This window comes from Ptychodera flava, assembly GCF_041260155.1.
Source record: "Ptychodera flava strain L36383 chromosome 3 unlocalized genomic scaffold, AS_Pfla_20210202 Scaffold_25__1_contigs__length_14229661_pilon, whole genome shotgun sequence".
Lineage (NCBI taxonomy): Eukaryota > Metazoa > Hemichordata > Enteropneusta > Ptychoderidae > Ptychodera > Ptychodera flava.
This window is the reverse complement of record NW_027248279.1, coordinates 4657401-4671539: the sequence shown is the minus strand read 5'-3', so window position 1 is coordinate 4671539 and position 14139 is coordinate 4657401. Positions and strand designations below refer to the sequence as shown.

Below are 14139 nucleotides of genomic sequence, written 5' to 3'. Positions count from 1 at the left end.
TGAATGACTGTTTACAGAATATATGCGTAAAAGATAGTATCCATCTTTGAAGTCAACAAAGGAACTCTCTAATAGTGACGGACACTGTTTCATCAGCTTGTCATTTCGCTTGCTGTATACTTTTTCCAAAGTCATGGAACCGTAGGATGTAAAGAGTTTTCTCATATGCGTTGACAACCGCGCACAATCTCCGAATACTTGAAATAAATTCACTTTTATTAATAAATACTCTCTTTCTAACATTTACTAAAATAAATCTGGCCTTGAAAAGCAATAAACATTATTATAATATTATTACTAAAATAAATCGTCACCATTTACTTGAAATTCCCAAGTATTAATTTTTACCAGAATACGAGAGAGAGAGAGAGAGAGAGAGAGAGAGAGAGAGAGAGAGAGAGAGAGGAGAGAGAGAGAGAGAAGAGAGACAAAGATCGAGATAAATACTGAGAGACAGTCAGAGAAGTGTCGCGGATGGTAATAGGGGTAACAGAACCGAATAAAACAAAACTTAGAAAAGAGCGTCATTAAATCAGCCATTTCTGTTTCAATTCTGGATTCTCTCCATTATAACGAGTCTTGTTTATGTACATTTATAGATCAATTCATTATTACTTTTTGTACATTGTCTATTGACAGCGTTTGCGCTCGGCTGCATGGAGCAGCATCGTATTTTAAATTTGAAGGACAAAAAGTATTTGACTTGATTTGATTTGATTTGATTTTATTCGAATAGCAGGAGGACGGTGGTAACCACACGTATTGTATATGTGATAGGGCGATAATGTTAATTATCACAATACTTTTTATTCCTTTCAAAATGAAAAAAGGCTATGAACGAAAGAGACAAAAGCGCACAAAAACCATAGAGCGTGATTTCTGGTGAACGTATGGTTTATTGCGATATAAACGTTGTACAGATTATTGCGATATAAACGTTGTACAGATCATTAGCCTAAACGACAGGAAAGAGATAACATGTATCAATAAGTAGTATTTGTGTTTTCGGTTGACGTCATTGCCAAACAAAACCTCACCAAAGTGAACTAAAAATAAATACAACGCTTGGACGTATTATTCCAAGGGTAATTCGCCTGGCCCTTAAATCGACATTGCCAAGCTAGCTAAGCGTCATCGGTTTACTACCAGTGGATTTCAAAATAATTATTTTGAAATGCAATTGGCTGTCATGCGATACACGAGGTGCGATATACGGCCATATGGTTTGCAGACGCACTGTCCCATATAAAGCGATAGCTTACCGATTTGGCGGAATGATACTTGCTGGTTGTCGAGTTCGGAACCGTATGGCGGGTAGAGTCGAAAGTGACTCGGAATTGAGCAATAATTTAATTCTACATGCATAATCTGAAGCTTTCCCAAAATAAACGTTACAATTCTGGCGAACCATTCTTTTAGTGCCACGCTTAGCGGTAATCAGTGGACGTACATTGGAATTTCTTCTCACAGCAAGGAAGAAATTTGCAAGGATAGACCTGTAATGTATATGCAGGTCCACACCTTTTGTGAAACACTGTATGCATCTTTCGTGCACTATAATATTTATAGCATTATTGATACAATCTTGCAATGTGCAATAGGAGTAACTCGTATTAAGTTGCATTTCAAGAACAGCATATTATTTTTATGGTCCAAACATACTTTTGAGCAAAAACTTCTGGATACAGCCTCCAAGTCATGAAAACTGTCACCTTTTTAGAAAATTAGATATAAAAAATGTATCAAAAAACTATCTTATGCATACCTTTGCAATAGTGAGTGGAAGAATAGTACTGATATCGAAATGTGGACACAGTGTTTAGCTTCACGGTGACGCCCCCGGAATAAATCACCTACCGGCGTATTCTCTTGTAAACAAAATTACAGAAGTGTCCACAGGTTTATGTTACATTACTCTATGTTTCAGCCATTAACGTGTGTAATTTCATTCCTCTGAACTACATTTTCTCTGGTTGAGCTATCTACCAGAACTATTTCAGCAATCGGCCAGGACTCTTTCAGCATAAAACACTGTGTTGGTGGTGTTGGTGATACATGTTACCCGGCATCGGCCTTGTGGGTGACCTGTCCGTCCGTAAACTTTAACTAAAACCGGTAAGTCTAGTTTATCTCAGTATATACTTCATAAATCGATCTCGTGACGTAAACGGCATACCAAAGTCGATTCACAGAGATGGCCACCTGAGTCATTATACGTTAATCTATCGCAAGGTGTTTTTGCAGACGCGTTCCACTAAAGTTGTCGTTGAACTACTAAGTTGGTCTGAAAAGAAAATTGCCAACAGACTTTAAATTCGAAACAAAAGCGTGATCTGCAATGACGATATTCCCTCTGGTAAGGTTTAAACTCAGGATCATTGGATGATAGTTAGCTATAGATAGTAGTACCTGCATGCATTGATATGCTGTAAGATCGCATTTCAAGAAGATTATCAAAGTTCTGGTTGAACCATTATTGTTCTGTTCTGAAATAAATTGACCAGTGTAAATGCTGATACATGGATGGTGAAAGGGTTTCGATCAAAAGTCCATGATGATGCTCAAAGTTTGCATATGATTGTTTGGAAAGCTAAGTTACATTGGTAGATATATGTTGTAACTGCTTTCTAGGCTAAGGTCTTACAGACGGTCATTTCGGCCTTTCGTATAAGACTTACAAGAACATAAACCAGGAATAGATTGTCATAATGATTTCTAGTTTACTTTGTGTACTTGACAAGTTGATCGACGAGGAACACTTGAGTGCCGACGCCAAGCGTTTTGGAGAGACCCTCGAAAGTCGATTATAATTCATAAAATGAGATAAACTGTCAAGCATTAAATTGGATCAAATCCAAGCTGTGAGCTAGTGAAAAACCACCAATAACATATCTCATATTAGTCCCTCCATACTTGGACATGAGACAAAACAAAAACACAAAAATCAAATAATGGCGATAAAGGAGTATGATAATGATGTGCTACTACACTACTACTACCAACAACAACAACAGCAACAACAACAACAACACAACAACGACAACAACAACAACAAAAACAAGCAGATAGTGTCAACGGATGCTAAAAATAGTAAAAGCAGACGAACAAATATCAAAAGCAGCATACAAAGTTAGCTATATTATTGTATATTCATGGTACAATGATTTTGTATTAATTTCTGAAGCAGGTAAAGTCTTTAAAACAAAGCCACAGGGCTACATTCATGTCGTGAGGTGATTAATACACGCTCGTTATTTCTGAACGTCTTTTTGCACTCCAAGACTTAGGCTACTCTCTGCTTTCTGTCGAACTTATTTAATGTTCTTGGTATCACAAATACGCCATTCATTGTATTTAAGAGACAGTAAGCCTAATTTCAGGGGAAAAAACATTTTCTGTACTGCAAAATGGAAACTATCATTAATATTCATACCTTTCACGAATTCAAATTCATCGTTTTACTGTATAATTTGTTCATATTTCGACACAGAGATCCTTGCTTGATTCAAAGTTTTTCGTGGCTGCAATAGTGAAGTCATTTATTTTTTACTTTCAAGTCAGATAAGATAATACAAACGAACAAAGTCAAGGTATAGAAGAGTTTCTCAGTTAAGGCAGTATGCGCCTCGAAAGTGAAAGACTTAAACTTTTGCTCAAACTTTCGTTAATGAAACTTTCAACCATTCTCATACTAAATCAGCAATACAAGTCAGAGGTCCCCGTGAAAAGTTTGGAACTAGTGAAACAAGTTACCCAACATTCGGCGATATTTGAAATTCAAAATGGCTGCCATTACAGTGCTAAATCTTTGGGGAAAAATTAAGTTTTGGCTTTTCAAAAAAACAAGACCGTGAAAGACTTTCTTTCTCCAAGAGCTTTAAAAGAGCCCCCGCAAGTGGTAGATCAGAAAAGAAATGTAGAAATTTGAGAGTCTGACTATCTTTACCCGAGGCGCATTCTACCTTAAACGTAATTACACGCACACCTAACGGCTCGCAGTGGTGTACATGCTTACGTGTAAAATTTTGTGTTTAGTTGTGCGTTCCAATCGATTTTGCTGCATATGTTCTTAACAAACAAGCGCTTACCGCGTGTACGTACTTTTTGAGAAAAAATAATTTTTTTTACGTGACGACTTTTTTTAAACTCCGTTCTACCCTCGAATTAAATCTGCAGATATTTTATACAATTAGGTTTCAGAAAATCTTGTCAAATCAAAAAGTGGAATGAGATTTCAACATTTCGTGGATGTGGCGAAATAATAACGAGTACTGCTTGTACCGGTGCAAACTCTATGAAATATTCTGATATCAAAGATGTTTGCTGATTAGAATTGTACTTGACGGGTTGCGTGTCAAAAGCACAAAAAATATCTGAAAAATTACTAGGTGTAGAATTGTCTTTGCCGCTCTGAACGTTTGTGCTATACGTACATGACGTCTGGTTATCACGTGACATAGACGCTACCCGTAATGATCAGCTGATGGAACATAATTACGTGTAACTAAACCTCTATTTTTAGGGCACCATGCGGTAGTAACTATAACGACGACGCGAATATATGATGATGCTGGTACAGGCTTTCCGCCACCATATTGTCCGTCGACAAGATCTAAAATGACGTATGGTGCGTTTGTTAAGGAGCTGGACCTGACCCATATCAAACCTTTAAGCATGGAAACAATGACTACGATTTTATTGAAACATTAAAGTTTCTTGGATCGCCAATAGCAAGATCAATGTAACAGGAAGTGCGCATTTTACTCTAGTAATTTTCATCTCATTTGAAATGTAACCATTTCAAGTCACATTTAAGACAACGAAAGTCTGTAAAATGATTTAAACGGGCAAGTTTCCAGTGCAAGTTTAGCATTAGATCATCACACGACCATGGAAGCGGTGTTTTCCCTTGCAAATGATATACTTCAGGTAATACTTATTTTATCACTGAGGAAATCCAAATATTAGTATCAGTCAATTATGCGAAGCGTAATGCTGATTGAAACATTGTGTTAGTTAGTAAAATCAACTTTGAATGCAATGGGGAATAATCTTTAGCCTAAAATTGAGCACTGTCTAACCATAAAATAATCGCCATTTAGGAAAGCTACAGTTTTGAGAATTTGGGTAAATCTTACACTTGGTCAAAGGTCAGGCTTAAAGACGACATATTCTATCCATATAGCGACGTCTGCTAGTGTGGTACATGAAAACATTGCACCATAGAGACATACAAGAGAGGTGAGGTTATTCGCTGCAATGAGGTCAAATTCCTCCGTAATGGAGTAGAACCAATCGATTTCCTGACCTAGAGGTCAGCTTAGGAGACATGTCTGGTTGACAAATGCCATTTTCTTGTCAGCGGCGCATAGCTTCTGACAGGACTGGTATGAGATGCTTTGGGTAGAGCTTTGTCTGTAACATACAAACTTGTGAAATCCGGATGAAATCTCTGAGAAATTTGCCGGAGATGGCGTAAACGGACGATGCGCTGCTAACACACAAATAGCCCGCCTGCAAGACTCCTATCACCTGCTATCTCAGACATATTAGAAAAATAAATGACGACTATCACACTAGAGAGAAGCGTTTAAATGTGTAGAATGTGATTTGCAATGATCTAGAATAGCAATCTTAAATATATTTTATATAAGTTCAGATATTGTACACAGATATAATGCATGCCAGCAGCGGTTAATTGAATATCTGCTGTTTACTGTTGTTTAGCAGTGACAAAAAAAACGACACAAAATATATGATATATGGCATGAAGCTATAAAATTGCATTTACTTAAACATTATGAAGTAAAAAAAGTTAATTGGCTTTTGTTATTGATTGAAATTAAAGGATTGTGTGAGTAGGTCCCTTGCATATGGAGGGGTTTATGATATTTGTTGACTCCAGAATTTCAAATGACATTTTTATTAATCGTTGACCACTCATCCATTGTTCAACCCTTGACACATGAGACTTACGACGCCGCTGCCATTGAGAGATATAATATATGGCAGATTGAGACAGATAGCAGAGGAAAATCAATCGATGCTCAGAGATAGGCAGGTTGATAGGTACTAGTATGAGTTACATAGAAGGCAAGCATTGCATTCAGTGAGCAATCAGAAGAAAACTCCATATATCCTATTGGCCTGTCAATTTATATGATCTATGTGAATCAGGTGCAAAGGGATTACACATATGACTTAAAAAAGGCTAGAGCAGTCGATGAAATCGACATACAAACACTTTGAAAAAGTCTAGGTAGAGTTTTGTTATTTCCAGCTCATAGAGTGACACAAGACGTACTGTGACATTGGCGGAATATCTGGTGGGTGTGATGATAAACTAACAAGAGGAATAAAACGTGTCTATAAAGTGTGCTGTTAAGTTGTGTAGTTTGGAGAAATAATCCAAAAAATATCTGAAATTCACCTTCAGGTATATTTCAGTCGACTGGTCACTGTACCGATGAAACTGTTGGCAGGTTGGTTAATGTACGCACAAAGGTTGACGTTTTGAATGAAAAACTAAATGAGATTAAGTTGTGTATGAAAGGTGTTCAAAGGGATTCAGTATGTCTCCATCACCAGGGTACGGGAGAATGTTTAATACCAACTGAGGGGACGTAATGGTAATCAGTGGAGGCAATATAACATGGCAATTTCGAAAGAGAGGGATCAGATGCCGCCCGCACTATACTTAAAATACAGTCTGCCAAACATTGTAATCGCTCTAAACCGCATGCGCGGTATCGTTTTTGGCAGTTTATCAAATCCAGCCCACTTCATCGCTAAGGGAGAGAGCGATGCCATTTGGTACGCTGAATAACAAGCTACATGTAACATTGCGTCGCTGGTGGCAAAGGATCGTTCTCCGTCGTGCTCCAAGGCTGTAAAACGATAGCTTCCTGACGGAGGACATGAATCGGCAAACGGTAGTTTACTGTAATGTATCTGGATGAACAGTGTGAAAACGAACTCTTCAACTACAAAAATTTTGCGTTTGCTTGAACATGTGGAACGGGTGGTACATGCCGAAGCTTGATGTGTTGTGTTTACCAGTTCAGAGGTAGGGTAGGATTAAGTAGGCGACACGATGACTGCAGCTGGGCTGTGTAATTTTTTTATTGTTGTAACCAGCAGTTTGCTTTATATAGGACTTTAAGTAGATCTTCGACGAAAACAACATTTTTGTTGTCAAACAGATCTGAAAATTATGAAGTGGGAAAGAGTGTAATGGGACACAGGCAAAAACACAAGTAGACAGACAGACACACAGACAGATAAACAAATAGAGACAGCACACACACACACACACACACAAACACACACACCACACACTCACAAACATATACACATATGAATGCTGCTAATTTGACTCGTTATATTCTCTACATTGCGAAGAGCTTGTAAGGGAATCAGACGTTGGTTTTAAAAAAATGTTTCAGCTTGAGAGACTGTGTTGGTGCAGTTCATATGACTCGTCAATGAACGGCTTTTTTATAAAGTATCCTTTCAATCTATTAACACCCAACATTCTTCGATGTCATTACATTTGATAAAATTTTAAACTATTCCTCGGTAAAACCATCGTCTGTGAGCATACTTTTAAGCGTTCGGTCCTGTTGCACTCGATCTTTTCAACAGCTGTCCGAATTCCGAAACTGAAGCTTCAAAATTATGCTGAAATCATAAAACGTCTTCATGAAAGATTGACTGAAACTAACACTGAAATATCTTTGTTTTACAGAGAACTATCCGATGATCGAGTAGGACAATGACCTTTAGAGTTCGCTCCAAGAAAACGAAGCTCGCGTTTAAGCTGATCTACCTACTACTGCTACTGAACTTCGTCCTTCTGTTTTATTACGTCAACAAGTCTTCATCAAATGCTTCATACAGAGGGAAGTTTGGCAGCGGCGTGCTGTCCGAAGCAAAACTCATTCTACACAGACAATTCGTGGGCAAAGTCGGTGATAGGTTTCCATTATCGGAAAGCAACAACGAGAAATTGAAAGAAAGAGACACCCTTGTAAACAAGGGAAGTGTTAACGTCAGTGAAACAGAAAAAGAAACCGATGAACTTGAGGTTCTTGATAACGTAAACATAGATTTGTATGATGAAGAGGACGCATTGGATGTGCATGCTCTCTCCAATCGAGGGAAACAGAGAATATCGCAAACGAACATCACTAATATCATTGTAAGCCATACAGACTTTGTACTCCACAATCCACATCTCTGTCATAAGAGTGACAAAGTTGACATAGTAGTTTTAGTGACGTCAACTCCCGAGAACGTTGTGCAAAGAGATGCCATTCGACAAACCTGGGGAAGACAATTGGTGGAGAATCCGGGGGCTATACTGCTATTTGTGATCGGCCGAAGCAGAAGCAAGACGACGGAATTTAATGTCAGGCAAGAGAACGCAAGACACGGTGACATTATCCAAGCACAATTCCATGACGTCACTGAAAACAGAGTTATAAAAACAATTGCCATTTTCCGATGGGTTTCTCTGTATTGCAGAAACTCAAAATACGTTTTGAAAACCAGTGACTCTACTTTCCTTCAGCCAACGGTGCTTTATAAAACTCTTAGCGGATTAAAGGATACCACTCTCGTTTACGGCAGTGTTCGTGTTGGTTTAAAGGCTGAGCGAAATCCCCTAAAGAAGGCTTATATTTCAGATGATGTCTGGCCTAGCCCACGATACCCGGCGTTTTTGGAATATCCAACATACCTGTTTACAGTCGATATTACCATAAACCTTTACGAATTAGCGTTAGAACATCCCTTGTTTCCAGTGGAAGATATTTACATTGGTATACTGCTTGAAAACCGGACGGTAGAGTTTGAAGACAGCGCCCTCGTCGATCGTAATGGAGAAACTAAGTTTGTGTGTGACCTTACTGAGATGCTGTCGGTCGCTTCTCTCTATCCCTCAACGATTAAAAACTATTGGAGCACTCTAACGCTGTACGGAAATGTATGTGGGGCTAATGAAGAAGATAATAATTACATAGTGCAGCAACAACCTGTAGTTTTTGTTCAAAATCCTAGCTACCGATGTGCGCAGACAGCTCTCACTGGAGAGGTTTTCTTATTGGTTATGGTAATAAGTAACCCAGAAAATGTAGCTCAGAGGTACGCAATCAGGGAAACGTGGGCTAACTCTTACCAAATGAAGACTAACAAGGCAGTCACAATGTTTTTTGTGGAGAGTACAGACAGCAAAGTGGCTGTCTTAGAAAGTAAAATCGAAAACAAACAATTTGCTGATATTGTCCTTGTAGACTATCAGGGGTCAAATGATGTGCTAGTGACATTGGCCGCGATGAAATGGGCAGAGTTATATTGCCATACCGCACAGTTCATAATGAAACTGGAGGATGACGTTCTTTTCTTCCCAACAAATCTTGTTGGTGTCGTTCAGGTTCTGCCACAGGACAAGTTGGCCTTGGGTTATGTTCAAGAACCTGAAGACAAACCGCTGAAGAGGAAAGGAAGCGAGTGGCTAGTCGATTCTCTTGAAATAACGTCAATAAGTAGTTACATTGACACGCATGCGTATGTGCTCTCCTACGACGTGACGCGGGCCATTTTGAATATGACTTACAGACCGACACACACGTCTGAAGAAATCTTCATCAGTACACTGCTGACAAAGCTTGAAGTTCGCATGTTGCATCATCCTGGGTTTGACAGCCACGGTCAGATGAGAGACATTTGTGACTTAAGACACGCTATAACATCTCGCTACATGCTTCACAACAACGACATGATGTACAGATACTGGAGGAGTGTGAACGAATGGAGCCCCTTCCTGTGCCAGGGTAGTAAGAGGAGAATCTCGAATGCGCTGCCCTTGCACCGAGCCCTGGCAAATCGAGGGCAACTGGAAGCGGAACATAATCCCTTGCATCATCTGGATTACGAATACTTGATCAATCATGAAACTCGATGCAGTGATAAACTCGACAATTCAGGGAAATTAAATATATTAGTTGGTGTTATATCCCGTGCTAAAGATATACAAGCAAGGCAAGTAATTCGTTCAACATGGGCGAAGAAGTTCCATAATGCTGGTCCACTCAAAGCAATAACTGTATTTATCCTCGGCCATGAACATGATAACCAGAGACAACTTGAAGAGGAGAATGCAAGCCATTCTGACATAATACAGTGGAAAATCAACGAGAGCTATAAAAATCTGACTTTGAAAACAGTAATGTTCTTGAAATGGGCGGCTACTTATTGCAGAAATGCACACTACGTCATTAAAATCGATTCAGACGTATTCGTCAACGTTGACAATATGGTGCAGCTGTTAATGACGGCTCCAAGGAGCTCATTCTACCTTGGGGACACAAAAGTGGCGACTCAACCTATCCGTCAGCCCCGCAGCAAATGGTTTACACCAAGTGAGGCATGGCGGGATTCAACTTACCCGCCTTACAATGATGGGCACGCCTACGTCATGTCGGCAGATGTTGTCATCAAGGCGTATGAAGCATCGCTGAAATCCTCCATATTTCCATGGGAAGACGTTTATGTGGGCGCTCTCTTGGCAAACATCGGAATAGCACCCACACCGCACAAACTTTTTGACAGACGACAGGTGTACAAAGACGCATGCGCACTGAGTAAATGTTTGACGTCACATGGCTTCGAGCCCATGAAGATGTTCTACAGTTGGACGCATTTGGAAGAATGCCGCGAAAGGCCATCTGAGTGCGGATGTCTAGGAGGAAAAACTAATGCTACCGTGACCCTAGGACAAACAGACACATCATGGGCAAATCAAAACAAACGCTCACCGGAAGGTTGTCTGCAAGGTGAACAGACCGAACTGTTTCTCCTCATCGTCGTCATCACAATGCCAACACGCTACAATGACAGGATGATGGCGCGCTTGTCGTGGACAAGTCGCGGGGACTTTGTGAATGGAAAACATACAGATGTAGTGTTCCTCATGGGCAAGACAAACGATGTGGATATGCAAAGGTTTATCGTCAATGAAAGCCACGCCGAACAGGATATCATCCAGGGAAATTTTCAAGAGGAGGACCCTTCCAACAATTTCTTCCTTAGACACAAGTTTGCAATAGATTGGGCCTACAGTTGTGGTGCCCCGGACTATTTGATGATAGTGACAGACGACACTTTTGTTCACGTTGAGAATGTAATCGATTTTCTTTACAAAGAATCGGCACTTTTACCGCCCGACATGGCAACAGCCTATATGTGCATTGGTCAAGGATGTAATTGCAAAACGAGCGAGACAAGTACTGAAAGAACAACATTTGTAGACATTTCAATTTTATCCCGAGGAGCAATATCAAAATTATACAAGAACTTGCGACACTCTGATGTCGAATCAAATATAGACCTATTGTCGCAATATCAGCAGAGCCGTGTATCAATACGCAGCCCAAAATCTATCGACTACAGAGGGCGTGTAATGTACCCTCACAAGGGAATGTGTCGGCTGCATGAGATTCTCGCCTCTTCTAAGTTTACTAGTAACCAATTTCAAGTGGCCTTTTCCTTCTTAAACGGCTACCACGATGCTTGTCAAAATAAAGATGGACAAAGAAAGAGGGCGCTATACACTGAAGTTTGTACTGCATGAACTGGGAATAATAAAAGTTGAAGAGATTAACGTTTAAATGTGCATGTTTGTGAAGCTGTTTCACCCCACTGCTAGCCTTCCAATAAGATCCATAAAATAAATTATTTAAAGTAAACTTTACCATTCTTTCATAACCTTAATTATGTTAACATTAATGACAATTTAACAGAAATTACGTCTCTTTATTGTGGGACATATTTATTTCCATATGTAAGGGCAGCTGAAGAAGACATGTATTTTCCGTACACGCTAAAACAAAGAATAGAGCCAATACAGGGATGTAAGTTCAGGTTAGTGCAGTATTAAAGTGGTACTTTGTTTTTCTGCCAACAGTTCTATTATGAGTGCATTCGTAAATGCTTTGCCCTCATATATTTACATTTTCATTTCCTTCACTTTCTTCAACCACGATACCACTATCATTGTCATTGCTTGTGTGTCTAGCTGACGTTTGTCTTCTGTCTCTTTCTCTTTGCCGACCTTCTCTCTCTCTTTGCCCCTCTCTCTCTCTCTCTCTCTCTCTCTCTCTCTCTCTCTCTCTCTCTCTCTCTCTCTCTCTTTTCCCATCACCTGTATCGTTGAGCTGTTACAGGTCTCTTTTATGACAGCTACATATTATCTGGAGTCCGTAAGCAGAACGATTTTATTTGTTGCACATATTTAAAGGGCACAGGCTCTGCGTTTTCTTCTGCCAGTATGTTTTGTTCAAAATTACCAAGATACTTCCTGCCTTCTGACTGTTGTTCCCCTATTTATTGTGTAATGTCATTTTTCATGGCATCTAACATCTCGGCCCCAATATTTCACAAGGTCGGTTTACATTAATTTATATGTCAAATATGATATACTGTACAGTCATAAGTACTTGTACTTTCGCATACAATGCATGCATACAAAGATATTTGCACATATGCATATGTACGTACAGGCGGGTTTATGTTATAACTTGTCACGTGACTTGCTACCGTTTCAGACTATCAACAAACAGATGAAAATTTATCATTTCAAAATATTAAAACATGACCATCCATAATTTTCTTGACGATTGTTTGAAGATGCAAACAACAAAGCAGTCTCTTTTGTTACAAAATTAACACAGATTACATGATACTGTTGAGCCCGTTGTCACAGTGCATATAGGTAAATGCCAATCTGACTTGATAACTTGGTTTGATAACCTTTGATCCTTCTGAAGAAATTGCGAGAGAATCTAATTAAGTTCCCTTAATGAGGCGGACTAAAATATTTCTGTTTCCTGTACAACGACCTTACGGCTAGACCATCTGAGACCCTTAAGGCCATCGTCTGGGCTAATGTCGGTCAAAATGCTCAAAAAATCAAATTTTATTTTTTCCTTCATTGTCACCCTCGACATGTATACTTTCAAATAAGCTATATCATTCTTCAAAAAATATTAACTAAAATCGAGAAAAATCGCGTTTTTTTCCCACTGACCCCTGGTCAAATTTTATTTAGTCAAATTATATATTCAAAACAGGTAAATCGCTATTTTTGGTTGCCTAAAAACTTTGTTGAGTTATGGCATCATGTATGAAGTAGTGACCATTTGCTTGCTTATTGAAGCAGCTTTTTCAGAGGTAAAAATATGGCGTTGTGGAAATTGTGAGTTTGAGACTAATTGCAGTCTAAAAAAGCCAGATCAATGAGTAATCGGGAAGAAATTTGCAACAAATGATTCTTGTGGATATTACTGTAAGGCATATGAAGATTTTCATTCAGGTATAGCAATTAAACCAGAAAACAAACCATATTAGACGTTATGGTGTCCATATACATAACAAGTAAAGAATCTCACATGAATTTCATTATCATGCTGATTATAAAATCAATGTTTTTTGATAATTAACAGTTCATTTTTCACTTAGAAAGCAATTACAACCAGGCTTTTGTAAATAGAATTCTAACTGACAATTTAAACTTGTCCAATACCCTATTTTGAGGTCGTAAACTTTGCATGAAGTATGAGTATCACCTTTATGTTGTAAACATTTCAATCCAATATTCCTAACAATTGTGTTTTGTACTGCATTCGTTTCTTGTGGCAGTAATAACTCTTGAAAGAATGGTTGGAATGCAATGAAAATCAGCCAACATATGTGAAATTAAATACTTTACAAAATAAACCTCAAAAAACAAGGTCATCCAATCATGTCATAGTAGAAACTTGACGGAAAGTTGTGAAATTTATTAATTTTCAATCTTACCGAGATGACCACTGCTTTAATTTATATTGACATCTTATACAGTCATAGATTTAGGTTCATATTGTAATACATATACATCTGAATGCTACAGAAAAAATTCGGTTGTTGTATGACTTTTCGTTCAATAGATATCTTTGCCACAAATTTCCTCATATTTTTAACCCTGAAATTGTAGCCATGGCAACCGAATATCCGGTTTTCCCCCTGCACTGCATCTTACCATCTACTGCAACAAAAAGATGACAAACTCTGAAAACAAGGTACTACACGGTTAGTGTTTTA

General features: G+C 38.7%; 1 protein-coding gene across 2 annotated transcripts; it reads left to right on the top strand.

Moving 5' to 3' along the window:
* The first annotated feature begins 1883 nt into the window (after window positions 1-1883).
* On the top strand, window positions 1884-11964 carry LOC139125286 (uncharacterized). Of its 2 annotated transcripts, none has more exons than XM_070691385.1 (2): window positions 1884-2115; window positions 7748-11964. In XM_070691385.1, exon 2 carries the CDS (start codon window positions 7775-7777, stop codon window positions 11630-11632), a length of 3858 nt encoding a protein of 1285 aa, XP_070547486.1. In that variant the 5' UTR covers window positions 1884-2115; window positions 7748-7774; the 3' UTR covers window positions 11633-11964. The 2 variants fall into 2 exon arrangements, with proteins under 2 accessions (XP_070547486.1, XP_070547487.1); XM_070691386.1 differs by lacking the exon at window positions 1884-2115 and adding an exon at window positions 6810-7066.
* Window positions 11965-14139: the final 2175 nt, after the last annotated feature.

What these genes read in the sequence shown, in the direction of transcription:
- LOC139125286 (XM_070691385.1), top strand. Translation starts at nt 7,775, where the DNA reads ATGACCTTTAGAGTTCGCTCCAAGAAAACGAAGCTCGCGTTTAAGCTG.